General features: G+C 34.4%; 2 protein-coding genes across 4 annotated transcripts; one reads left to right on the forward strand and one right to left on the reverse strand.

Moving 5' to 3' along the window:
* The first annotated feature begins 8,285 nt into the window (after positions 1 to 8,285).
* Positions 8,286 to 24,101, forward strand: LOC141483251 (uncharacterized). Of its 3 annotated transcripts, none has more exons than XM_074177742.1 (2): positions 8,286 to 8,679; positions 23,556 to 24,101. In XM_074177742.1, exons 1-2 carry the CDS (start codon positions 8,382 to 8,384, stop codon positions 24,005 to 24,007), a joined length of 750 nt encoding a protein of 249 aa, XP_074033843.1. In that variant the 5' UTR covers positions 8,286 to 8,381; the 3' UTR covers positions 24,008 to 24,101. The 3 variants fall into 3 exon arrangements, with proteins under 3 accessions (XP_074033843.1, XP_074033844.1, XP_074033845.1); XM_074177743.1 differs by lacking the exon at positions 23,556 to 24,101 and adding an exon at positions 16,502 to 17,142; XM_074177744.1 differs by lacking the exon at positions 23,556 to 24,101 and adding an exon at positions 16,508 to 17,142.
* Positions 12,061 to 16,478, reverse strand: LOC141483250 (uncharacterized). Its single transcript, XM_074177741.1, has 2 exons — positions 14,649 to 16,478; positions 12,061 to 13,674 (listed from the first exon to the last, which is right to left on the reverse strand). Exons 1-2 carry the CDS (start codon positions 14,707 to 14,709, stop codon positions 12,770 to 12,772), a joined length of 966 nt encoding a protein of 321 aa, XP_074033842.1. The 5' UTR covers positions 14,710 to 16,478; the 3' UTR covers positions 12,061 to 12,769.
* Positions 24,102 to 26,188: the final 2,087 nt, after the last annotated feature.

Consider the following 26,188-nt stretch of genomic DNA (forward strand, 5'->3'; position numbering starts at 1 on the left):
TACTAAAACCTGGTTCCGCAATAGACAAGGTTTCAAATAGACAAGGTTTCAAATTCCTTAGTGAGCCACTTCGCTATTTGGTAGGTAGGAGCTCCAATAGCTGACACGATGGGGCGCATTGATTTTCCCGGTTTATGGATTTTTGGGAGGCAATATAGTTTCGACACCGTTGGGTTGGAAACTTGTAACTTCCGTTTCAGTTGAGGGGTAAGTATGTTGTCGCATTTCTTTAGGACGTCTTTTACTTCTGCAATCATCTTTGGTAACGGGTTTCTGGACAATTTCGCATTCGGTCCGTTGGTAATGAGAGTATTGACCCTTTCGTAGTAGTCCGATTTATCCAGAATTACTACTTTGTTACCTTTGTCGGCTTTCAAGTAAAAAACGTTCTTGTCTTTCAATCGTTTGATAAGTTTCTTTTGGTTTTTCTCGTTGTTTATTGAATGCTTCCGTTTATCTGTTATCATGTTCTTAGAGATTTGATTCCTGACCTTTTCTCGAACTAGTCCCTTCGAGGAATCGGGCTTCCCCGACTTTCCCTCTAACACATGATAGGTTCACAAAAGAAAAACGTACAATACAGGAAATAGCAGCCACTAACGGTTTCCCGAGGGGTATTGTAGATGACATAATTAGGAAAAAGAAGTTTAGGTTAAGAATGAACGAAATCTCGACTTTCAGAAAGGACAAAAACCAAGATAAATACATCTCAGTTCCATACCACCAATATACGAAGAACTTTGGAAAGATTTTCAAGGAACTAGGTATGAAGATGATTTTTAAAACAAGTCATACACTGCAGAACCTTTTGGGAAGTCCAAAAGACAAAGTCGAGAATTCGGAAAAGTCTGGAATTTACGAAATTGAATGTAAGGACTGCGATGCAAAATATTATGGACAGACAAAAAGATCTATTAAAGTGAGATATAAGGAACACATATCACACTTAAAATATGGAAGACCTGAAAAATCAGCAGTCGCCCATCATATTTTGCAACAAAACCATTCCATAGACTTCAGTTCTTTAAGATTAGTTAGACAAGTTAATAACAACAGGCAACTAGATGCCTATGAGAGTGTGGACATAAGTAAACATAATAATATTATGAATAACGATAACGGACCAATACCAAATAGCATACTATATAGCTTGTTGAAATAATATTGTTGGGTTTACTGATTACTACAAAAAGACACATTGTAAATATATTTAGATAGGCAATATTGTGAAACTAATTTTATATAAGTGAAAATTGTTCTATATATATAGCTGTACCATTTAAACATACATAAGGACATATTGTAAATAATAGAAAGGCCAATTGTAAAATTAATTTAGGGTGGTACACTTGTATGGGTGGTATTGCTGATTACCTACCTGTATGATGTACCTGATTAGTATAAGTAGCTTTAGTTTTGAGTAGTTATTAGTTTTATCTTCCTCTTGAAGATGATCACTTGGTGATCGAAACACGTGTCGAGGTGTAAAAATAACGATTTGGTGTTGGGAAAAAACTCCGGTAATATTCAAGTTATTTTTTGGTAATAAAAACGTCAAAAATGTCAGTACGACAATAAACATAATTGCTCAGTTAGAATATTCTCATTTAGTGTTTTACTAGTAGAAAGGTACCCGTCAACAATCTCTAAAATGGTCATTTCCCGTCCATCGGAAAAAAAAATTGAAGCGATTTTTATTTACGGTGCGACGCGTAACTTTCACGAGACCGAAAGGATTTTCAATGAACGTTTTCCGAGTCGTCCTATCTGTAGAAAATATTTGAGGGAACTTGTATCCAACTTGTATCCGCTAGTATATATAACAAAAAGCCCCCAGGTTATCCGTCCATTCCGGAAGAACAGCCAGTGCAAATAATTGGTGAGATGGTAGAATAACTTTTTTCGAGATGGTAGTAAATCCTGAACAGCCTACTTATTCCAACGCGAATGTTTGTGAGGTGTCTCCTTCTACTGTGTGGAGACTTTTGAAGAGAAAGAGGTATCATCCATACAAAATTAAAATAGTACACCAATTAACTGCAGATGACCTGATCGAAGAAGAGAATTCTGTGAAATCATGACGGAAACCATTGCATGGCATCCTACCTATTTCCACAATTTTTAATTTAGCGACTAATGTACATTTTTTTAAACGGCAATGTTCACAGATGAAATTGTCATTATTGGAGTGACATTAACCCTTAATCCAGTCATTTAAGCTTAAATTAGGTAAGAATCTCGGAATTCGAGATACCTAGCTGTAAGTCTGTAAATACTTGTATATTGACACCCTAAAAGTTGTCTCAAAACCTACATATGGTAGGGTGTAAGCAACTATTAAATTTCAAGGTCAAAAGTCACAAAAATCGTTTTTTTGCGCTTTTTTTGAAAAAATATCTCGTTTCCTATGGGTTTTTTGCTATTTGTATTTATCATCAATATTGTAGAATACAAAATTCTCTACAAATTTTGTTTAAAAAAATTTTTTATACGCTGAACCGTTTTCGAGATAGAGAGCGGAGAGCGCGCGGTCACAGCATCACTTCAGGTCAACCGGTGCCTCCGGTCGAAAACGCGCCATATATAGTTGATGAACTATCGATAAATCAATGATTATAAATATTTGTCAATTTTTATCAACTATTATATTATATTTTATCATTTTCTTCATGCATTAAATCTATATCTATTCATATTGTATGGAGCAGAAAAGATACTTTTTCTATTATTTTTGATAAATACATGAATTATTTACAAAGGCATTACAGTTCCAAAATAATTGTTGTATTTGACGGATATTCAGACTACATAAGAACGTAAAAGCTATGGAGCAGCAGAGAAGACCTGCTGCACTTTCAAAAACGTATGAAGTTTGTTTCGATGAAACAATGGTTGTACCAGTTACTCAAGAAAAATTCTTATCGAATCGAAATAACAAAGATAAGTTCATTAATATGTTAATTGAAAAATTACAAGCTGCAAATATTACTACTAAACAAGCCAGAGATGATGCGGATGTTCTTATTGTTGAAACTGCAATTGAAGAATCAAAGTCTAAAAAAACTGCAGTTATAATAGGACAAGATATTGATTTACTTGTCATTTTAATTGGGCGTACACTGTCTTACGAAGAAGAAATTTTCTTTAAAAAAGTTGGGAAAGGTAATGTGAAAACGGAGATATACTCGACTGAAAGTTTTGATAATTATCCTCATTCTAAAAAACATATTTTATTTCTGCACGCATTAAGTGGCTGTGACACAACTTCTGCGCTTTTTAAAAAGGGAAAAAATCATTTTTAAAAGTTTTTGAGAAACTGACAAATTTGGATGAACTAGATGCAGCATTTGAGGAAGAAAATTGTTCGGCCCTGAGATTATTAGAGAGTGGAACTCAAACCTTATTGGCAGTCTATAATGCTCCGAAATCTGTGAAAAGTCTTGATCATCTTCGTTATATGCATTACGTCAAGTCTACAAAACTCAATAAACCTGTGCAGCTTTCAAATATTCCACCAACAAGTGCAGCTGCTCATCAACATTTCAACCGTGTATATTATCAAGTTCAAACTTGGTTAGGACACGATTTGGAACCCCAGGTATGGGGTTGGGCAATGCGAAACGATTTTCTGGAGCCTATCATGACAATTTTACCACCTGCTCCAGAAGATTTGCTAAATACAATTTTCTGCAACTGCAAGAGTAGTTGTGGTTCGCGATGCGGATGCAGGAAAGCGGGCTTGCAATGCTCTTTAGCTTGTGGCCAATGTAATGGGCAAGCTTGTCTCAATGCTCTACCATATCAGAGCGACATTAACGAAGATGGAACCTTTGACCCCGAAATCATGGAAGAACTTGAGACAAATGTCGTTGAAGACGATAATAAAGACCAGTTTGAAATTTACCAGCAGCCAGAAGACGACGATGAAGAGGAAGAAGATGATTAAAATTATAAATTTTAGTTTTTGTACCCTTTATTCCATTTCTTTACTTTCAATAAAAATAAATGTATTCAATGATATTTTTTAATAAAAAGAATAATTCATAATTTATTTGTTTTTTTTTCATCATGTAAGAAGTTATAAATATTAATTAGGTTTAAATTCAAATATAATTCCTATATTTTCATTAACAATTCTGCAATTACATGGGCAGGTAAGTGTTGTTAAATAAATTAATACTGAATAAAAAGTGGATAAGTTAGGAAAAAAATGATAAAATATAATATAATAGTTAATAAAAATTGACAAATATTTATAATCATTGATTTATCGATAGTTCATCAACTATATATATGGCGCGTTTTCGACCGGAGACACCGGTTGACCTGAAGTGATGCTGTGACGGCATGCTCTCCGCCCTCTATCTCGAAAACGGTTCACCGTATAAAAAAAAAAATTTTTAAACAAAATTTGTAGAGAATTTTGTATTCTACAATATTGATAATAAATACAAATAGCAAAAAACCCATAGGAAATGAGATATTTCCAAAAAAAGCGCAAAAAACCGATTTTTGTGACCTTTGACCTTGAAATTTAATAGTTGCTGACACCCTACCATATGTAGGTTTTGAGACAACTTTTAGGGTGTCAATATACAAGTATTTACAGACTTACAGCTGGGTATCTCGAATTCCGAGGTGAACTTACTATAATGACTGGACTACCTCACGTTTTCTGAGAAACACATACCCAATATCCAGAAAAAATTAACGTTTGGGCAGGAATATTGAGAAACCATATGGTAGGACCTCTATTAATTGATCAAAATTCAACAGGAGAACTGTATTTGAATATGCTGGAAACTACTGTTGACTCTCTCAACACTGAAATCGTCGATGCGAAACCTAATGAGTTCAATATGGATATTGTATTTCAACATGATGGGGAACCCCTACATTATTCTAGACAAGTAAGAAACTATTTGGATACTACTTTTCCCGGTCGTTTTCGAGGTCCTACAGAATGGCCAGCCCGCTTGCCAGATTCGACACCTTTAGACTTTTTTCATGGGAATATTTGAACCAAAAGGTGTACGATACTGAACCTGCTTCAATATTGGATATACGGCAGAGAATAATAAATATTTTTAGAGATATTGCTGTTACTGTGTTCGAAAATATTCGGCGTGAAATATCGGATAGGCTGTTCATATGTCAAGAAGTTCAAGGCAACCATTTCGAGCATGTTCTGAACTGACCTCAAGCTTATTACCTCATATTATGTAGTTGAATGTCAATGTATTCAGGCAATTGTTAAAAGTTCCGCCATTTTGTAGTGGTTGAAGATATCGACATTATATTCTAGGGTTTGTTTGAAGGTGGTTGACAATGTTTCGTGGTTTATTTCATCAGTTCGGACTTCCATTGTCTAATATAATATAAATTGATTTGAAAACCCTGAAAAAACAATTCAAAAATTAATAAGATTAACCGAAAATAACAATTTTATCAAACGAAAAACTGAAATTACAAAGAAATAACATACAAGCAACAACCAAACAAATAAAAATTGAAATATTAATGAAACTGAAAAATAAAAATTAAAAATTATTATTAACAAAAATGAAATTTTATTTTTATGAAATTTTATTTTTCATTTTTGTGAATAATAATTTTTACTTTTCATTTTTCAGCTTTAATTTTTTAATTGTTTTTTCAGGGGTTTCAAATCAATTAATATTAAATTAGACAATGGAAATCCGAACTGATGAAAAATATTCTAGGGTTGTTAAACATTTGTCAGGAACTTTAAAAAGATGTGTCACAAGATCCCCCTTTCTATTTAATTTTTTTTTTTAGATGGCGTCAGTCGCCATTCCGAAATTTCGGATTTATTCTTGAAATTTCGACTATAGCCGCGAAGTTTTGACTATAATCTTGAATAACAACTTCAGTCTCGAAATTTCGACTTTATAAACTCCAAAATTTCGAGAATGAAATATTTTCAGTTTCGAGTCATAATTTTATTGCACTTTCTAAATAAGCACCTATGCTTTTCATCAAATCGGTGGAGTAACCGACGAATTTGCGAACGGTCTACCGATGTATCTATCAACATTTGACTTGCCCATGTGCTTTTGACTTTCTTCAAAATCCGGAGAACATCTCTTTAATTGACACCAGATACAATAGCAATTTGTATTTCACTCCTAATCATGAACGGTACTCCAAATTTTTTCGTTACCGATACTCTCTGCAGAAACTTTCAAAATTCAAATTTCCAAGAAACCATTCCGCGCATCCGTACTAGATGTGTGTTGTTGGCATTAATCATATTCCAAATTTATCATTCAAGTACAAAGTTATTCGCTCTCCCGTTAGATCTAAATACATCGTATGATAGAAGTAATATGTTTATATAGGTGATCAAAAAAGCTCACTTCAAAATATAACTTATGGTGTACCCCAAGGATCCATCCTTGGTCCTGTTTTTTCCTTATTTATAATAATTCACTAGAATATGGTATAATTGAATTATTTGCTGATGATACTACGGTATATTTTTCAGTTATGAGAAAATGAAAAATGAAATGAAGAATGATTTAGATGAAATTCTCATTTGGCTTGATGAACATAAGTTGAGGCTTAATTTCAATAAATGCTCATAAATGAATACTTCCCTGAAACTAATTATTATTTCAAATAATTCGATTATGTTTGATGAAAATTCTATTAAGTATACAAGAACAACAACATTTTTAGATTTATACTTTGATGAGAAGTTTTCATGGAATAAACATATTGAAAAAATTAGAAAGAAAATATCTCCCCTTATTGGAATTTTTTACAAAATTAGAAACTTTATACATTTAATTTTTTTTTTAAATATATTTTTCAGTCTCATTTATTCACATCTGCACTATCTTATTTTGGTTTGGGGAATAGCAAGTAAATATATAATCAAACCACTGAAAACCTTACAAAACCAAATAATTAGAAACATTTATAAATTACCATATTTGGAACCAACTTTAAACTTATATGAACTCAAAATTAGTTACCTAATTCATACATTATATATAATTCAATTCCAGAAAAAATAAAGGAGCATTATTCCAATACAAAACTCAAGTATCAATTGAAAAAAAAATCTAATTAATGCAATTTCCATAATTTTCAATTAATTTTTATTACACTTCAATTTGTTTTCAACAAATACTTTCTGTAACCAATTTCATATTTGACTGCATTTTATTATTAATTTTTTAAAGATATGTTATGTGTTCATTGTGAAATATTTGTGATTAATTATAGTTCCTGATTATAAGCATTTATTGTTTCTTGGGACAATAAATAAACTGAATTGAATAACGAATAACTTTTGGAGGAAACGACTTATTTTGAGTGCAAACAAAACACAACTTCTGATCGATGTATTTTGGTCGAGCAAAAATTGGAATAAAATACACGTATGGCAGTCTGTACTGAATCTAGAACTTTTTTCCTTCCATTTGACATCGACACTTGACACTGATTTATTATTCGAAATATTTTTTTAATTTACTGAATAGTTTTCAACAATACAAATGAAATATGCATATAAATAACAAAACATGTAGTAAACAACATCTTTAAGATTATCTATTCAGGGGTGCTTCTTATTCGAGACAGCAATTTTGGCTGGGCAGACCACATTCTCCTCACGTGGAAGATGTCCACGTGGGGACTGGATTTTATCAATCATATGTGTTAAATTATGTGTCAAAGTCATAAAGTCTCCCGAGCAGGAGGCGAGTTAACAAAAAATATCAAGTGTTTTTATAAAAAAAAAGTTTTAAAAAAGTTTTTATTGTAGTTATCCCTATAATGAAAACAGCACTGGTCATAATGGCGCCAAATCTGGAAGCTGGTACCAAAATATAGAAGAAGAAGAAAAATAAAGAAGTCTTCACAGCATATAGGCTGTTCACGTTAAGAGAATGGCGTCATTTTTGGTAATTTTGTATATCCAACATAACAATGTTAAAATTCCCACTGAAATGCGTTCAACAGCAACGAATCTAGTAACATTTCATTTCGTAAGTTGCTCAACTGATAGTAAAATTTCAGACGTTGCCGAATCGAAAAAAACTCGAAAACTGTCAGTCTTTCTTTTCTTTTCATAGCTAATAATTTCTTTTGATATGACCTGCGTATATTCAATATGCCTGAAGCATTGTCGAAATAGTCTCAATAAATACTAAAAGTAAGTAAGGATAATAGCAATAAAACATCAACAGTACAAAAAAATTTAAAAGTTTGAAATAGTGCACATGTTGGCAACGCCGTAACTTGTCATCTTGTGATGTCATTCTCTTCTTAACGTGAACAACCTTTAATATGTAACATTGTTAATTGCTGTGAAGTCGTTGTTGAAAACAATTCCTCTGTATAAAAAAATAATGGCTGCCAATGATTGTGGAAGAATTATTAAGAGAGAGCTTGAATCTCTTGAGGATGAAGTGGTTTTTGAAAGAAATATCATGAAATGTGAAACAAGTGAAACTGAAATGGTTGGTGAATCTGGAAAATATGATATGTTTGGTAGTGAAATGGTTACCCATTACCTCGAAGAAAATTGTGATATAGATCAGATTAAAAGTGAAAATGTTATTGATGTTTACCATGAGCCCAAATCAGAAAAATATGGAGACGAAATAAGTGAAGGCCCTCAAAATAAGTTCCTTGATATTATACAGGGTAAGATATGACTTATGATTCAAAACTCACATTTTGTTAGCAGTGTGAAATTGGCTGCTAAAGTTAGCTGCCAAAATTTCCGAATTCTTCCGAACGTTCAGAAGCGTACGGTGTAAAATTTATAATTGATACATTTATGTCATGATGTCATGAATGAACTAGGAGAAACTTCACAGATAGAGTGTAGGACGTAGGGCAAAACTTCACTCCTAAATGATATCATATGATAATCATTATGTAAACTAGAGAATGAATGTATGTAGACTTGTCAAAATAAACACATGGAAGTAGAAATGATTATCACTGGTTGTTAACTGATTTCTTCAGTATATAATTCAGTTTATGTATAATCTACACAAAATTTAGCAACGAAAATATACTGAGAATCATGAAATAAGAATAGAAGAAAGCAATCACTCTGAAATAATCGCTTGGAAAATAGGTTTACAAAGTGAATGTAATTAATTGAGTTAACTGCTTTGTTACATATTATTCAATTTTTCATATACTCTGCACAAAATTTAGTATCTGAAGGCAGCAACCACTGCGAAATAATCACTTGCAAAATGGGTTTACAGGGTGAAAAAAATAATTAAGTTGACTAAATTTTTTTGTATATAATTCATTTTTTCATATACTCCGCACAAAATTTAGTAACGGAAGTGTCTAGAAAATCAAGAAATAACAATAGTTAAAAGCAACCACTGCGAAATAATCGCTTGCAAAATAGGTTTACAGGGTGGAAAAAAATAATAAAGTCGACTCATTTTTTCTGTATATAATTAATTTTTTATATACTCCGCACAAAATTTAGTAACGGAAATCGATAGAAAATCATGAAGTAACAATTGATAAAAGCAACCACTCTGAAAAAATTGCTTGCAAAATAGGTTTGCAGGGTGATACAAATTATTGAACTCAAGTAATTTTTTCCATATGATATTCAGTTTTTCATATACTCCACAAGAAATTAAACAAAGGAAATGTATAGAAAATTATGAAATAACAATGGTAGAAAATAACCATTGAGAAATAATCTTTTGAAAAAAATTATTATCCCATGAAAAAAATTAATTGAGTTGACTGCTTTGTTACATATAATTCAATTTTTCATATGCTCTGCACAAAATGTAGTAACGGAAATCATGAAGTAACAATTGAAGAAAGCAACCACTGCGAAATAATCGCTTGCAAAATTGGTTTACAGGGTGAAAAAAAATAATGAAATTGACTAAATTATTTCGTATATAATTCAGTTTTTCATATACTCTGCACAAAATTTAGTAACGGAAATGGATGGAGAATCATGAATTAACAATAGTAGAAAGTAATCAGTCTGTTTTGATTTTCGAATTTTCTTTTTCTTCCTTTTTTTTGTCTTGCCTCGTTAACTTTATTTTATAAGGGGGTATCTGTTGGATCGCTATCAGCAACGACATGATCGCTATCACCAACGACATGTTTTGAAGATGTTGGTTCATAATCTGAGCTAGAAGATTCATCACTTACAGCTTCGTAATTGGGGTCGCGAAGAGAGTCATCGTCATCCACCGAATAGTTATCCCATGAAAAAAATTAATTGAGTTGACTGCTTTGTTACATATAATTCAATTTTTCATATGCTCTGCACAAAATGTAGTAACGGAAATCATGAAGTAACAATTGAAGAAAGCAACCACTGCGAAATAATCGCTTGCAAAATTGGTTTACAGGGTGAAAAAAAAAAAATGAAATTGACTAAATTATTACTCTGCACAAAATTTAGTAACGGAAATGGATGGAGAATCATGAATTAACAATAGTAGAAAGTAATCAGTCTGAAATGATCGCTTGCAAAATTGGTTCACAGGGTGGAAAAAAATAATGAAATTGACTCATTTTTTCCGCATATAATTCATTTTTTATACACTCTGCACAAAATTTAGTATCAGATATCAATGGAAAATCATGGAGTAACAATTGCTAGAAGCAACCACTCTGAAAAAATCGCTTGCAAAATAGGTTTACAGGGGAGTAAAAATTATTGAATTCAAATAATTTTTTCCATATGATATTCAGTTTTTCATATACTTCGCATGAAATTGATCAACGGAATTGTATAGTAAATTATGAAATAACAATGGTAAAAAATAACCATTGATAAGTAATCGCTTGAAAAAAAATGTTTATCCGATGGAAAAAATTAATTGAGTTGACTGCTTTGTTACATATAATTCCATTTTTTATATACTTATATGAAAAACTGAATTATAAACGAAAATATTCAATCAACTTCTTTATTTTTTTCCACCCTGTGAACCAATTTTGCAAGCGATTGTTTCGCAGTGGTTGCTTTCTTCAATTGCTTGTTACTTCATGATTTCCGATCGACTTCTGTTACTAAATTTTGTGCAGAGTACATAAAAACCTGAATTGTTTACGTAAAAAAATGACTCAAAGTCATTATTTATTTTCACCCTGTAAACCAATTTTGCAAGCGATTATTTCGCAATGGTTGCTTTCTTCAATTGTTACTTCATGATTTTCTATCGATTTCCTTTACTAAATTTTGTGCGGAGTACATGAAAAACTGAAATAAATACAAAAAAAATTAGTCAATTTAATTATTTTTTTCCACCTTGTAAACCAATTTTGCAAGCGATTATTTTGCAGTGGTTGTTTTCTTCAATTGTTACTTCATGATTTCCAATACTACATTTTGTGCGGAGTATATGAAAAATTGAATTATATGTAACAAAGCAGTCAACTCAATTAATTTTTTCCATCGGATAATATTTTTTTTCAAGCGATTATTTCTCAATGATTATTTTCTACCATTGTTATTTCATAATTTTCTATACATTTCGTTGCTAAATTTTGTACAGATTATACATAAACTGAATTATATACTGAAGAAATCAGTTAACGTGGTAAACATTATCAGTGATAATCATGTCTCCTTCCAAGTGTTTATTTTGACGAGTCTACATACATTCAATCTCTAGTTTACATAATGATTATCGTATGATATCATTTAGGAGAGTGAAGTTTCACCCTCTGCTGTATTTGTGAAGTTTCTCCAAGTGTATTCATGACATGACATGACATAAATGTATCAATTGGACGTAGTTATGCAGAAAGCTCCCAAACCCTCAAAAGTAAAGTTTTGAGTTAATCGAGGTTATTCATTTTTTTAACAGTAATTTAATAATATACATTACAGCTTAATGAAAACATTTAAATTTTTATTTTTGTCTGGCAAAATATCCCATTGTTGACAAAATGAAACTAAAAGAAAAATAATTTGTTCAATATTTTGAAAAATACAGCCATTGTTCTGGGGGTTGGTTGCTTTCTGCATCATTATGTAATATTAAGAAAAAATAAAATTCAAAAGATCTAGACAAAAAATATATAATTTATCGATAAAAAAATTCTATTAAACATCTTCAAGTTCAAAATCAAGACTAGCTATGTTATACCCATCGATATCTTCGTCAATGTTGTCATCTCCTTGTATTTTTTTGTAGAAATTTTGGCAGTCTGATGGGATCATCTCCTTAAGATTTGCAAGTTTTTTTGCAGCGATCATCTTACCATTGGGCCATAACGTACTCATTAAAAAAAGTCTTCCATTTTGATTTTCGTGCTGTTCCTTCCGCCTTTTTTTATATCAATCTCCAGAGAATGAGATGTTCGACGCTTTTTTCTATGTGAGCATTTATGTGCTTAAGAAGGCAGGAACCTGCCTCTTGAGCCCCTCTTCCTGCAACGCCTTCAGCCCAAACGTAACAGAATACCTGATCTTGCTTCCCGTTATGAATACCACAGTTGTATACCCAGAGCTGCCTTTTATAGAATACAATGTTTGTCGGTATTCTTGGTAAAGATTATGTTTTTTCTAAATCAAATGTAAGGCACTCATATTTTTCATTTTCTTTAGCCAACTGAAAGTCACAACTCCGTAAATTTTGAGCATTTTCTGCGTCTTTAAGGTGATTGGTATAATCTTTCTGAATGTTTTCTTTCTTTTCTGGGTCAATTTCGTTATCAATTTGTATCTTCAATCTATCGCACCTATTACAGGTATCCTTTTTGAGTGTCTTGAATTTCAAATTAAATCGTTGGTAAAATATTTTTTATAGGATGGTAGACTTACAGGTTTATCAATTTCTTGGCTATACATCTCGTACATTTTCTTTATGGTCATTTCCAGGGGCAAAAATTCAGCGCTTGTTTGTTCTCTACGATAGTGAGATTTATATTTTGGAATTTTTTTAATTTGTTCAATTACCTCCTGAATTTTGGCTTCTGGAAGTTTATTTTGCCCTCCTTGTCTAATACCTCTTTGGTCAGTTAAAGAAATTTCACCTCTAAATTCCTTTAGGGCGCTATTAACTTTAAATGTTGTGATGTTAAACGTTCTAATATACATTTCACGGCATACCACTTTGTCTTGTATTTTATAGCTCCTTGAAAATTTTCTTCTTTCTGGATTTCTACCATAAAGTCGTTTTTTCGGAAGCTGCTGTACTCCCGCTGCGATAAAATTTACCTGGCAATCATATGAGCCTAATGACCAAAATCTTTCAAACTCTAACTTTCGTATTTCGACAGGTACATGTTCGGCACATTTTAAAGTGCAATTACAATCGTAATTTATAAATTCTTTCGGTCTAATTTCTCTCCCTTTATAGTTGTAATATTTTTCATTGCTATTCCTTTTCTTTTTCCTTTCTGTCCTGTTTTGATTTTCGAATTTTCTTTTTCTTCCTTTTTTTTGTCTTGCCTCGTTAACTTTATTTTCTAAGGGGATATCTGTTGGATCGCCATCAGCAACGACATGATCGCTATCACCAACGACATGTTTTGAAGATGTTGGTTCATAATCTGAGCTAGAAGATTCATCACTTACAGCTTCGTAATTGGGGTCGCGAATAGAGTCATCGTCATCCACCGAATAGTTATCTTTGAGCTCATGACCACTGGAACAGGTTATTTCCAAATGGTGAACATCTAAAATGAAACAGCAATCATCAATTACATAAAAGAAACATGTAATTTTCGTACCATGAACCGTTTTTTTTTTTTTTAATATACTTTATTGTCTGAAGAATAAATTTTTATTGATAAAACCTTGTGCGAAATATAAATAACATATACATGAAATCACAAAAATAAAATCACTAAAAGTAGGTTATAACATGAACTGAAAAGAGACATGTGAATAATAACAAACGTTCAGGATATAAGAACATGGTCAACAAAATGTAAATAAATCAATTTAAACTAAATTGAATGAAATGAAATCAATAAAATACCGTAGATATTACAGTTAGTCTTCTCAATTAAAATTATCATCATAGAATTCTGCTAAGCTATAATAAGGTCTCTCAGAGAGCAAGTCTTTCAACTCTTTCTTAAGAGCTCTAAGGTCATTTATGGTTCTTATAGCTTGAGGAAGGTGATTGAACATTTTAAGACCGTTGTAAATAATGGAATCTTTAACTAGCGACGAAGAAGGCAGCGGTAATTTAAAGCTGAATCTTTGCCTGGTTTGATACATTGGCGCGTCCAAGTTGTTAAACAATACCCTATTTTTGAAGACAAGGCAGATTTTCTCGTATATAAATAGGGAGACCACAGTTAGGATTTTGTTAGAGGCAAAAAGAGGTCGACAAGAGTCCCTAGGCTTGGCCTTGCATATGCATCGTATTGCACGTTTTTGTATTAGTAATACATTAGTTTGAGTCAATGCTTTCTCTTCCTCCCTCATAAAAGCTTTGTTAATAGATCCACACTCTTTAATTAATTGCTTGTCTGTTGTTATTGTTATTTCCTTACTGGTACATGGAATTTGATTTGTAATAGTATCACCTACTTTTTCATTTGTTTGAGAGGAATCTAGTACTTTTTCCGTTCCTATTTCATTAAAATAACAGAAAATATATTATTTATTTTTACTTTAACAAATATTACTGAAAACTCACCTCTCTCTTGTTCCTTTTGTTGAAGCAGATTGAAAATTTTACTAGTACGGGAACTAAACATGTTGTATCACAAAACAACACACTTTTTACTTACAAAATATCATTGAAACACTTGAAATTTTGCTAATATCACGAGCCAAAATACACAAAACAATATAATTTTTTGAGGTTACCTGAAGATTCCATAACACAGAAAACTACCAACCCACGCAGTGACGTCAACAATAATTCTTGCATACAACAGATTTGTATTGACGCAGAAGGCAACCAACCCACTTGGTCGTATTAAATCATTATTGAAACCAACCAAATGGGTTGGTATTTTTCAAAATGTGAAAAATCAGACTGCATTAACCTTTCTCGATTCAATATCATTTCTAGAAACATGTGGATTCATTTTCCGATGGCATTTCAGGTTAGCTTCCCAAATTTCTGCTACCGCAGTTGTCGGTTAATTGGTCAAACCACCAACACTGACATAAAAACTTGTCAAGTTGATTTGGGTATCATACCAATAGGTGGTTCCACTTATGTTTCGCTTGCGTTTACGCAGTTATCTTTATCAAGTACTCTTCTGGTTTTTCACATTTTGTCTTCAATCCAGGACCGCCTGCCCGGTACTGACAGTAGGAGATTTGAGCCGGTTCTAAGCCTCCCCCCACCACTGTGACGTATTAATTGCTTTTTTATTGGTTGTTGTTTGGTGAAGTCAAGGTGATGTGACCTTGAAGGGTGTGGTGTATGGATCGTTCAGAATTTTTTTCCCGGTTCTAATCCTCCCCCCACCAATATAACGTGTTATTTGCTTTTTTTTGTTGTGCAGTGAAGTCAAGGCGTTGTGACCTTGAAGTGTCTGGTGCATGAATCGTTCAGATTTTTCATATGAGACTTTGTGTGTGTATGTGTGTGTGTGTAAGAGAATGCACGGTACAGGGTTTCATCATGTGCTTGTTTGTCTATGTACAAACATACGTCTGCATACTTCGAAGATCCTCCAAGTAATGAATGCTCCATCGGTGTGAGGGCACCAAGTTAGTAGTGGAGTGACGTCACAGCAATAACCGTTCAACGGCTAGAGAGCGACATGTTCACTCCACGACGTGTGGCAGAGTAATGCGTATTCATCGGTCTGCTCTCACCTCCCTCGATGTAGTGAAGGATGTGACGTAACGCATCGCCCCAGACTCGCCATCAATGGTGACACGCAGGCGGGCGAGGACTGTGCTAACGTCTGTCCTCTCCGAGAGCGCAACGACAACTGCTTGTTCGTATCGCTCTCGAAGCAGTGAATGATGTGACGTAACGCATCGCCCTACCCTCGCTATTGATGGTGACACGCAGGCGGGCGAGGACTGTGCAAACGTCTGCCCTCTCCGAGAGCGCAACGACCATGCTTGCTCGTACCGGCAACTGTTATCGCATCAAGTTGGGAGATGGGCTTGGCTGTGACGTCAGGCATCTCTAGTGGATAGCAACTAGCAATGTGAACCTTTCACGTTTTCATGGTGGGGGTGACTCGCACTGTTTAATATAAAAGAAATGCCTGGCACACTATGAAATCAGTAGACGAATATATCTGCTGCAGTTAGCAATTGGTAGAGTGTTATTCAGTTCGTAATAGAAGGAAGACGGTGAGTGTATTTGTCTGTTGGAAATTGTTTATATTTTCATATATATTTTCATCATGTCCGTTTCAAAAGTAGACTTGAATAAAATTAATAATTTGATTGTACAGGAGGTTGAAATACTAGAGCAAAAGGCCTTATCATCATTGCCAATTGATGAAGTGTACATAATCAAAAATGTCAACTTATTCTACACGATTTGGTAAATCACACCTTTCTTTTTGATAGATGCAGGTAGTTGGTCGACCTCTCGTAAGAGGGCCTCTACACCACCAGCAGCAGCACTGGAAACTCACAGGGCGTCTTCTCCGGAGTTAGTCATATTGACTCCGTTGGTGGCGCCACTACCACCGCTGCCAGCGACACCGGCGGATCCTGAGGTGTTGGTACCACAAGTGCGACAGCCTATCGGAGATATGAGTGAAAAGATGAATACTTTTCTACAGAGGTGCATAGAAATAGAACATGCTGCCCGATCTAGTGAGGCCGCGTTGGCTAACATGAACCGCCTAAAGGATGAAAAGGTTAAGCGACGTAGGGAAATAGAGAAAGAAATGGCCGAACTAGATCGTGATATTGCATCTCTGGAGGAAAGGTGTGAAGCGGCAACCTCTTCGATAGAGCTACACAAAAGGTTATGGACTGCTATGGACCCTCTTTTGTAGATTAAGTGTAAATATAAGATTAGTTTTAGGTTAGTTAGGAATATTTAATTATGGTAGTTTTAAGTTTATATTTGTTAAGTTTATATTAAATAAAGGAAAAGGAAGTGAAATAAAGGGTGTACATTGTTTTTTTTTTGGTTTGGTACACATTGAACAATGCGATGGTTGGAGCATTTTTCTTCACTTCCTCATATTATTATTAATTTTTTTTATTTCAATTCCAAGTTCTTCTAGACAAATACTTCACATCAATTTTGATGTTCTCTAATCTCTTGTAAATAATTTCATGTGAAGAAAATTTATAAAATAAAAAAAAGTCATGTTTCAAAATGAAATCGACAAGTATATTTCATTTGTATTTTATCCATTCAAGTATCTCTTTCATTGAATATGTCTTATGTCACTTTGCAATTTACCCCTACTCAATCCCCACTCCTCTCCCACTCCCATGTAATGGGACATGTAATTTTCGTACCATGAACCGTTTGAGTCAATGCTTTCTCTTCCTCCCTCATAAAAGCTTTGTTAATAGATCCACACTCTTTAAATAATTGCTTGTCTGTTGTTATTGTTATTTCCTTACTAGTACATGGAATTTGATTTGTAATAGTATCACCTACTTTTTCATTTGTTTGAGAGGAATCTAGTACTTTTTCCGTTCCTATTTCATTAAAATAACAGAAAATATATTATTGATTTTTACTTTAACAAATATTGCTGAAAACTCACCTCTCTTGTTCCTTTTGTTGAAGCAGATTGAAAATTTTACTAGTACGGGAACTAAACATGTTGTATCACAAAACAACACACTTTTTACTTACAAAATACCATTGAAACACTTGAAATTTTGCTAAGATCACGAGCCAAAATACACAAAACAATATAATTTTTTGAGGTTAGGTGAAGATTCCATAACACAGAAAACTACCAACCCACGCAGTGGCGTCAACAATAATTCTTGCATTCAAAAGATTTGTATTGACGCAGAAGACAACCAACCCACTTGGTCGTATTAAATCATTATTGAAACCAACCAAGTGGGTTGGTATTTTTCTAAAAAAACCGAAATCTCAGAAGGTTAAGAAAATGGGTTGGTAGGTTTCTGCAGTTTAAAATATTTGACATATAGATACATGTTATGTGGTTAATACGAATTTAAGCCTACTGTGGGTTGGTAGCATTCTGCATAACAACGTCCAATTATAACATTTACTCTGTACGCCACTGAACGTTCGGAAGTATTCGGAAATTTTGGCAGCTAACTTTAGCAGCAGCTTTCACACTACTCATTTTGCTTTATCACAGGTACTGTAGTCTGATGAAGATTTTTTTGCATTCAGTAATTTTCCAATCCCATTCAATATGATCAGGTGGTTTTTGCTTTTGTTTCTATGATATCCACACCGGAATGAACATTCGTGTAATTTTTATGCTCTCAGTTGATATTTTTCGGCAAGATTGTACTTTATGGGATACTCACGGATTTTCGTGATTTTTTCTGGGATGATACTACATGATGTTTTATTTTTAGTCCTTCTCAATCAGTTTTCGATATATGGCTGGTCAAACTTTGTTTTACCACATATTTTACCTCTTGTTTAAGCACTAAATAGTTGCATTTCACATATTTTTTATTAAACACATCTTTCTCCATATCCTCACATCTTTTTCTATCCATTTTCATTCACTTATTGCCAAGTTTCTTGAAGTTAGATTGAAATTCCATTACTTGTCAGATGCTTAGGTATATACTTAACACAAATCACTTTTTGTAAATTGCATAAAGTTTCACTATTTGGATTAGGAACTTCTCTACCAACCAAAAACTATTTTTCAATAATCACTTAGAAATTTATAACGTTTTAAAATTTTTTAACTTCCATTTGATTATGACATTTTAAGAGATCAAATCGTGAGGTGTAGTTTTTGAAATTACTATAGATCTTCATCAAGTAACTGCCGAATCAATCAGAAAAAAACATTGACAAATAAATTCACATTCTAGGAACATACATTTATTTGGAAATGAAATTATACAGTGCATTTCTTCAATGTCCCTCCCCCTTTCAAAAAATTGAAATTTGGGATAATGAAGTTAATGCAGGAATACTTTATTTTGAAGTGAAATTGACAGATGAAACTTCCGAGATGGCGACTGGGTGCCATCTGGAAAAAAAATAAAGGAAAGGGGGATTTTGTGACACAGCTTTTTGAAGCTCCTGATAAATGCTTCAACCCTAGAATATAATGTCGATATCTTCAATTACTAAAAAATGGCGGAACTTTCATTAATAATTGCCTGAATACATTGACATAATATGAGGTGATAAGCTTGAGGTTCAGAAGATGCTCGAAATGGTTGCCTTGAACTTCTTGACATATGAACAACCTATCCGATATTCCACGCCAAATCTGGCAAGCGGGCTGGCTATTCTGTAGGACCTCGGCGGCCAATCCAACGACCAGGAAAAGTAGTATCCAAATAGTTTCTTACTTGTCTGGAGTAATGTTGTGGTGCTCCACGATTTCATTGATGAGAGGGCCAACAGTAGTTTCCAGCATATTCAAATACAGTTCCCCTGTTAAATTTTGATCTATTAATAGAGGTCCTATAATATGGTTTCCCAATACATTAATTTATTCTGGATATTGGGTATGTGCTTCCGGGAAAACGTGAGGGTTGGTGTCACTCCAATAACGGTAATTTTGTCTGTGAACATTGCCGTTTGAAAAAAATGTACATTCGTCACTGAAACAAAGTTTGTGGAGATAGGTAGGATGCCTTGCAATGGTTTCCATCATGATTTCGCAGAATTCTGTTCTTCGATCAGTGTCATCTTCAGTTAATTGTTGTACCATTTTAATTTTGTATGGATGATACCTATTCCTCTTCAAAAGTCTCCCCACAGTAGAAGGAGACACCTCACAAACATTCGCAACAGAATAAGTAGACTGTTCCGGATTTACTACCATATCACCAGTTGCTGTTCTTCCGGAATGGACGGATGACCTGGGGTTTTTTTGTTATGTACACTATCGGTAGTTGTGAATTTTTTATACAAGGTCCCTCAAATATTTTCTACAGATAGGACGATTCGGAAAACGTTCATTGAAAATCCTTTAGGTCTCGTGAAAGTTACGCGCCACACCGTAAATGAAAATCGCTTCAATTTTTTCTTCCAATGGACGGGAATTGACCATTTTAGAGATTGTTGACGGGTACTTTTCTACTAGTAAAACCGAAAACTAGATGAGAATATTCTAACTGAACAATTATGTTCATTGTCGTACTGACATTTTTTGACGTTTTTATAAACAAAAAATAACTTAACATACCTTATTGGGTTGTTTGAATTGCCGTATGGCAGATAAAAAGGAATATTTCTAGAAATATCGATATTAATGTATTGTTTTCAGGAAATTATTAAATCTTCCGCCATTTGTAGTAGGTGAAGATGACTTCATATTCTAGGATTGCGAAGTATTCGTCAGGAGCTCCAAAATGATGTGTCACTAGAGCCCCCTTTCTATTTAATTTTTTTCCCAGATGGCGCCGAGTCGCCATCTTGAAAGTTTCATCTGTGAATCTCATTTCATAATAAAGTATATTCATGCATTAATTTTATTATCCCAAATTTCAATTTTTTGAGTTAATCCGTTCAAAAAATAAAAGGGGGACATTAAAGAAATGCACTGTATATATATATATATAATATATATATACTATATATATATATATATACTATATATAATATATATATATATATATATATATATATATATGATGTGTTGTTTTTTCGGGTGTTCATCCGTTGTGTACTATTCGATAGTCGACGTTTCGCCATCATCTCAGATGGCATTATCAAGACGAGTTACTGCTTCGCTTCGAGAGGTGTAACTGATGTTAGGTTCTTCTTCTTCAAGAAGAACTCGTCTTGATAATGCCATCTGAGATGATGGCGAAACGTCGACTATCGAATAGTACACAACGGATGAACACCCGGATAAACAACACATCATATTCTACCATCCGTGAAAACCTACATTGTCATATACTTATATATATATATATATATATATATATATATATATATATATATATATATATATATATATATATATATATATATATATATATATATGAAATCTGAAGCTTTCACGGATAGGAATATGCTGAACTGGTTTTTCCGGGTATATGATCCGTGTATGTGATATTATCTCTAATTTCACCGACGTTTCGACAAAATCTCATTTGTCATTATCAAGGTGTGCTGTTATGTGTTCAGAAGTTTTGTTGACCTTGCTCAACTCCTTACTATAATGGTAAAATGGTATTCATTACGTGTTTAGAGGTAGAGTAGTCCATAAACCCTCTACTACCTACTATTTAAATGTTGTTGAGTTTTACCTGAGTTCTTCTTCTTCTTAGTTGACCTCATCTCCCCGTTAAGGTATCGAATATGAAATCTGAAGCTTTCACGGATAGGAATATGCTGAACTGGTTTTTCCGGTGAAATTAGAGATAATATCACATACACGGATCATATACCCGGAAAAACCAGTTCAGCATATTCCTATCCGTGAAAGCTTCAGATTTCATATTCGATACCTTAACGGGGAGATGAGGTCAACTAAGAAGAAGAAGAACTCAGGTAAAACTCAACAACATTTAAATAGTAGGTAGTAGAGGGTTTATGGACTACTCTACCTCTGAACACGTAAAGAATACCATTTTACCATTATAGTAAGAAGTGAGTTGAGCAAGGTTAACAAAACTTCTGAACACATAACAGCACACCTTGATAATGACAAATGAGATTTTGTCGAAACGTCGGTGAAATTAGAGATAATATCACATACACGGATCATATACCCGGAAAAACCAGTTCAGCATATATATATATATATATATATATATATATATATATATATACATACATACATACATACATACATACATACATACATACATACATACATACATACATACATACATACATACATACATACATACATACATACATACATACATACATACATACATACATACCGTCAGTACCGGGCAGGCGGTCCTCGGTTGAAGACAAAATGTGAAAAATCAGACTGCATTAACCTTTCTCGATTTAATATCATTTCTAGAAACATGTGGATTCATTTTCCGATGGCATTTCAGGTTAGCTTCCCAAATTTCTGCTACCGCAGTTGTCGGTTAGTTGGTCAAACCACCAACACTGACATAAAAACTTGTCAAGTTGATTTGGGTGTCACACCAATAGGTGGTTCCACTTATGTTTCGCTTGCGTTTACGCAGTTATCTTTATCAAGTACTCTTCTGGTTTTTCACATTTTGTCTTCAATCCAGGACCGCCTGCCCGGTACTGACAGTAGGAGATTTGAGCCGGTTCTAAGCCTCCCCCCACCACTATGACGTATTAATTGCTTTTTTATTGGTTGTTGTTTGGTGAAGTCAAGGTGATGTGACCTTGAAGGGTGTGGTGTATGGATCGTTCAGAAATTTTTTCCCGGTTCTAATCCTCCCCCACCAATATGACGTGTTATTTGCTTTTTTTGTTGTGCAGTGAAGTCAAGGCGTTGTGACCTTGAAGTGTCTGGTGCATGGATCGTCAGATTTTTTTTTCATATGAGATTTTGTGTGTGTATGTGTGTGTGTGTAAGAGAATGCACGGTACAGGGTTTCATCATGTGCTTGTTTGTCTATGTACAAACATACGTCTGCATACTTCGAAGATCCTCCAAGTAATGAATGCTCCATCGGTGTGAGGGCACCAAGTTAGTAGTGGAGTGACGTCACAGCAATAACCGTTCAACGGCTAGAGAGCGACATGTTCACTCCACGACGTGTGGCAGAGTAATGCGTATTCATCGGTCTGCTCTCACCTCCACCTCCCTCGATGTAGTGAAGGATGTGACGTAACGCATCGCCCCAGACTCGCCATCAATGGTGACACGCAGGCGGGCGAGGACTGTGCTAACGTCTGTCCTCTCCGAGAGCGCAACGACAACTGCTTGTTCGTATCGCTCTCGAAGCAGTGAATGATGTGACGTAACGCATCGCCCTACCCTCGCTATTGATGATGACACGCAGGCGGCCGAGGACTGTGCAAACGTCTGCCCTCTCCGAGAGCGCAACGACCACTGCTTGCTCGTACCGGCAACTGTTATCGCATCAAGTTGGGAGATGGGCTTGGCTGTGACGTAAGGCATCTCTAGTGGATAGCAACTAGCAATGTGAACCTTTCACGGTTTCATGGTGGGGGTGACTCGCACTGTTTAATATAAAAGAAATGCCTGGCACACTATGAAATCAGTAAACGAATATACCTGCTGCAGTTAGCAATTGGTAGAGTGTTATTCAGTTCGTAATAGAAGGAAGACGGTGAGTGTATTTGTCTGTTGGAAATTGTTTATATTTTCATATATATTTTCATCATGTCCGTTTCAAAAGTAGACTTGAACAAAATAATTTGATTGTACAGGAGGTTGAAATACTAGAGCAAAAGGCCTTATCATAATTGCCAATTGATGAAGTGTACATAATTAAAAATACGTCAACTTATTCTACACGATTTGGTAAATCACACCTTTCTTTTTGATAGATGCAGGTAGTTGGTCGACCTCTCGTAAGAGGGCCTCTACACCACCAGCAGCAGCACTGAAAACTCCGAGGGCGTCTTCTCCGGAATTAGTGATATTGTCTCCGTTCGTGACGCGACTACCACCGCTGCCAGCGACACCGGCGGATCCTGAGGTGTTGATGCCACAAGTAGTGCGAGAGCCTATCGGAGAGGTTAGTGAAAAGTTGAGTGTTTTTCTGCAGAGATGTAAAGAAGCAGAACGAGCTTCCCGATCTAGCGAGGCCGCGTTGGTTACCATGAACCGGCAAATGGCTGAAATGGATAACCGACGGAGGGAACTCCAAAAGGAAATGGCCGAAATAGATCGGAATTATGCATCTCTGCAGGAAAGGTGTAAAGCAGAGACCTCTTCGATAGAGCTGTACAAAAAATTAGTGACAATTATGGACACTATTTTCGTAGATAAAGTGTAAATATAAGATTAGTTTTAGGTTAGTTAGGAATATTTAATTATGGTAGTTTTAAGTTTATATTTGTAATTTTAGGAACCAAAAAAAATAAAATTAAAAAAAACGAAATAAAGGGTGTACATTGTTTTGGTTTGGTACACATTGAACAATGCGATGGTTGGAGCATTTTTCTTCACTTCCTCTTATTATTATTATTTTTTTTTAATTTCAATTCCAAGTTCTTCTAGACAAATACCTCACATCAATTTTTGTGTTCTCTAATCACTTGTAAATAATTTCATGTGAAAAAAATTTAAAAAATAAAAAATAGACATGTTTCATAATGAAATCGACAAGTATATTTCATTTGTATTTTATCCATTCAAGTATCTCTTTCATTGAATATGTCTTATGTTACTTTGCAATTTACCCCTACTCAATTCCCACTCCTCTCCCACTCCCTCTCAAAAGTATAAAAGTAGGAATCATCTGATGAAACATTCAGTTGATCAGCTAGCATCGAGATGGAACCTGATTCAACCTCTGAACCCTATAGCTGCCCGGACCCGGGGTATTAGTTCAATTACTGGGACAACACCCAGGTACCACGAGTCACTTCCACCACAGAACCGCACTATCTGCCCTATGGATTCATGAATAACGACTACAGGATGTAGGTTCAGCATGTCACTGGGAGTGATGAAGCTGACCTATCGGACGGGGATTATCCGGATCCCAACGGATGGGATGACGAATGGGATGACCCACCGCCTGGAGACACCACCGACGATGACGCTGGCGATATCAGACATCTACCATCCCCAATCCTCATCGAGGATAGTCCTCCACCATCCCCCATCCTGATCGATGATGATGATGTCCTCAATTCCGATGATGATTTGTAATCATTTCCTCGTTTCTTCCATCCTTTCCTTACCTTTCCTTCCACGGAGTACACACTTTTTTGGTTGGTGTACACGAGGCACTGCGAGGCTGGGGCAGTGTCTTCCTCCCTCTCTCTTATTAGTTTTTTTCATAATAATCACTTGGAATTTCTCATAATAATCGCTCAGAGTTTCATGAAGATCGTCATTCTTAATGTTTTCGAATCTCAAACACTGTTCTATATTTACACTTCACCCCCTCCGTTTTATTTCTTCCAATATAAATATAGTATCAATCCCAGTTCTACATCATTCTTCCACAATGTCGAGTACAGGACCCATCCAAGTAGATTCAACGTCTGATCATTTGAGTACAACCTTCGCTCAATTTCTGCAGCGAATCTATGATCTTCCTGATGATTTCGCAGAACGAGTAGAATAAGGTATTCAGGAGGACATAGATGCAGAGTTTGAGATGGCTGTTGACGATAACAATCTAGATGATTATGCGGATGATGTGATTAGTATATCATCTGATTCAGATGATTATGACGATGACGACATCATGAGTATATCATCTGATTCAGATGACTATAAGGATGATATCATTAGTATATCATCTGATTCAGATGACGATACCATAATTATTGTTTCTGATGATGAGGAGCGTTAGTCCATATCATTGCATGGGTTAATAAAAAAAACAGCCCTTTTCAGGACTACAATTAAAGACTGAAACAATAAAAAAAATAGCTCTTTTCAGAGCTATTATCATACTTTCAAACAGAAACAGGTTCATACCATTGTTAACATTATGTTAACATTATAGTCTCAAACAAAATGTATGTATCAATCAATCAATCAATCAATCAAACATTTATTGAATCAGTGTTCATTTACAATCACATTAGGCAAACATCATCATAAAATACTGGCTGATACAACAGGTCAAACTATTATAGAAAAACAAATACAAAGCATAACTTAAATAAAAATAAAATCACTAAGCTACAATCAAATTATGATTATGACTCAAGGAGAAACTCATCCACAGAGTAGTATGCTTTTTGCAATAGAAAAACCTTAAGCTTCCTTTTAAAGACATTGATGTTTGAGGACTTAATGTCATTACTAAGCTTATTATATAATTTAATCCCACAGCACATGGGGTGATTCTTCGATACTGTCAATCTACTATAAGGCTGATAAAGTTGAAGGTTATTTCTGGTGAAATGTTCATGGATTTGCTCATTTCTAGGAATAATTGAAATATTTTTTCTTATATATATCAGAGTTTGGTAGATATACAAACTAGGCATTG

This window comes from Leptinotarsa decemlineata, unplaced genomic scaffold (assembly GCF_025532065.1).
Source record: "Leptinotarsa decemlineata unplaced genomic scaffold, Ldec_3_MD MMD2_tig00003192_RagTag_RagTag, whole genome shotgun sequence".
Classification (NCBI taxonomy): domain Eukaryota; kingdom Metazoa; phylum Arthropoda; class Insecta; order Coleoptera; family Chrysomelidae; genus Leptinotarsa; species Leptinotarsa decemlineata.

Bases quoted from the DNA above. Each gene is read 5' to 3' on its own strand.
- LOC141483251 (XM_074177742.1), top strand. From the start codon at position 8,382: ATGGCTGCCAATGATTGTGGAAGAATTATTAAGAGAGAGCTTGAATCT. The intron at 8,680-23,555 runs GTAAGATATGAC...TCTTTTTGATAG, and splicing joins GTTCCTTGATATTATACAGG to ATGCAGGTAGTTGGTCGACC.
- LOC141483250 (XM_074177741.1), bottom strand. From the start codon at position 14,709: ATGTTTAGTTCCCGTACTAGTAAAATTTTCAATCTGCTTCAACAAAAG. The intron at 13,675-14,648 runs GTGAGTTTTCAG...GTTTCATTTTAG, and splicing joins ACAAAAGGAACAAGAGAGAG to ATGTTCACCATTTGGAAATA.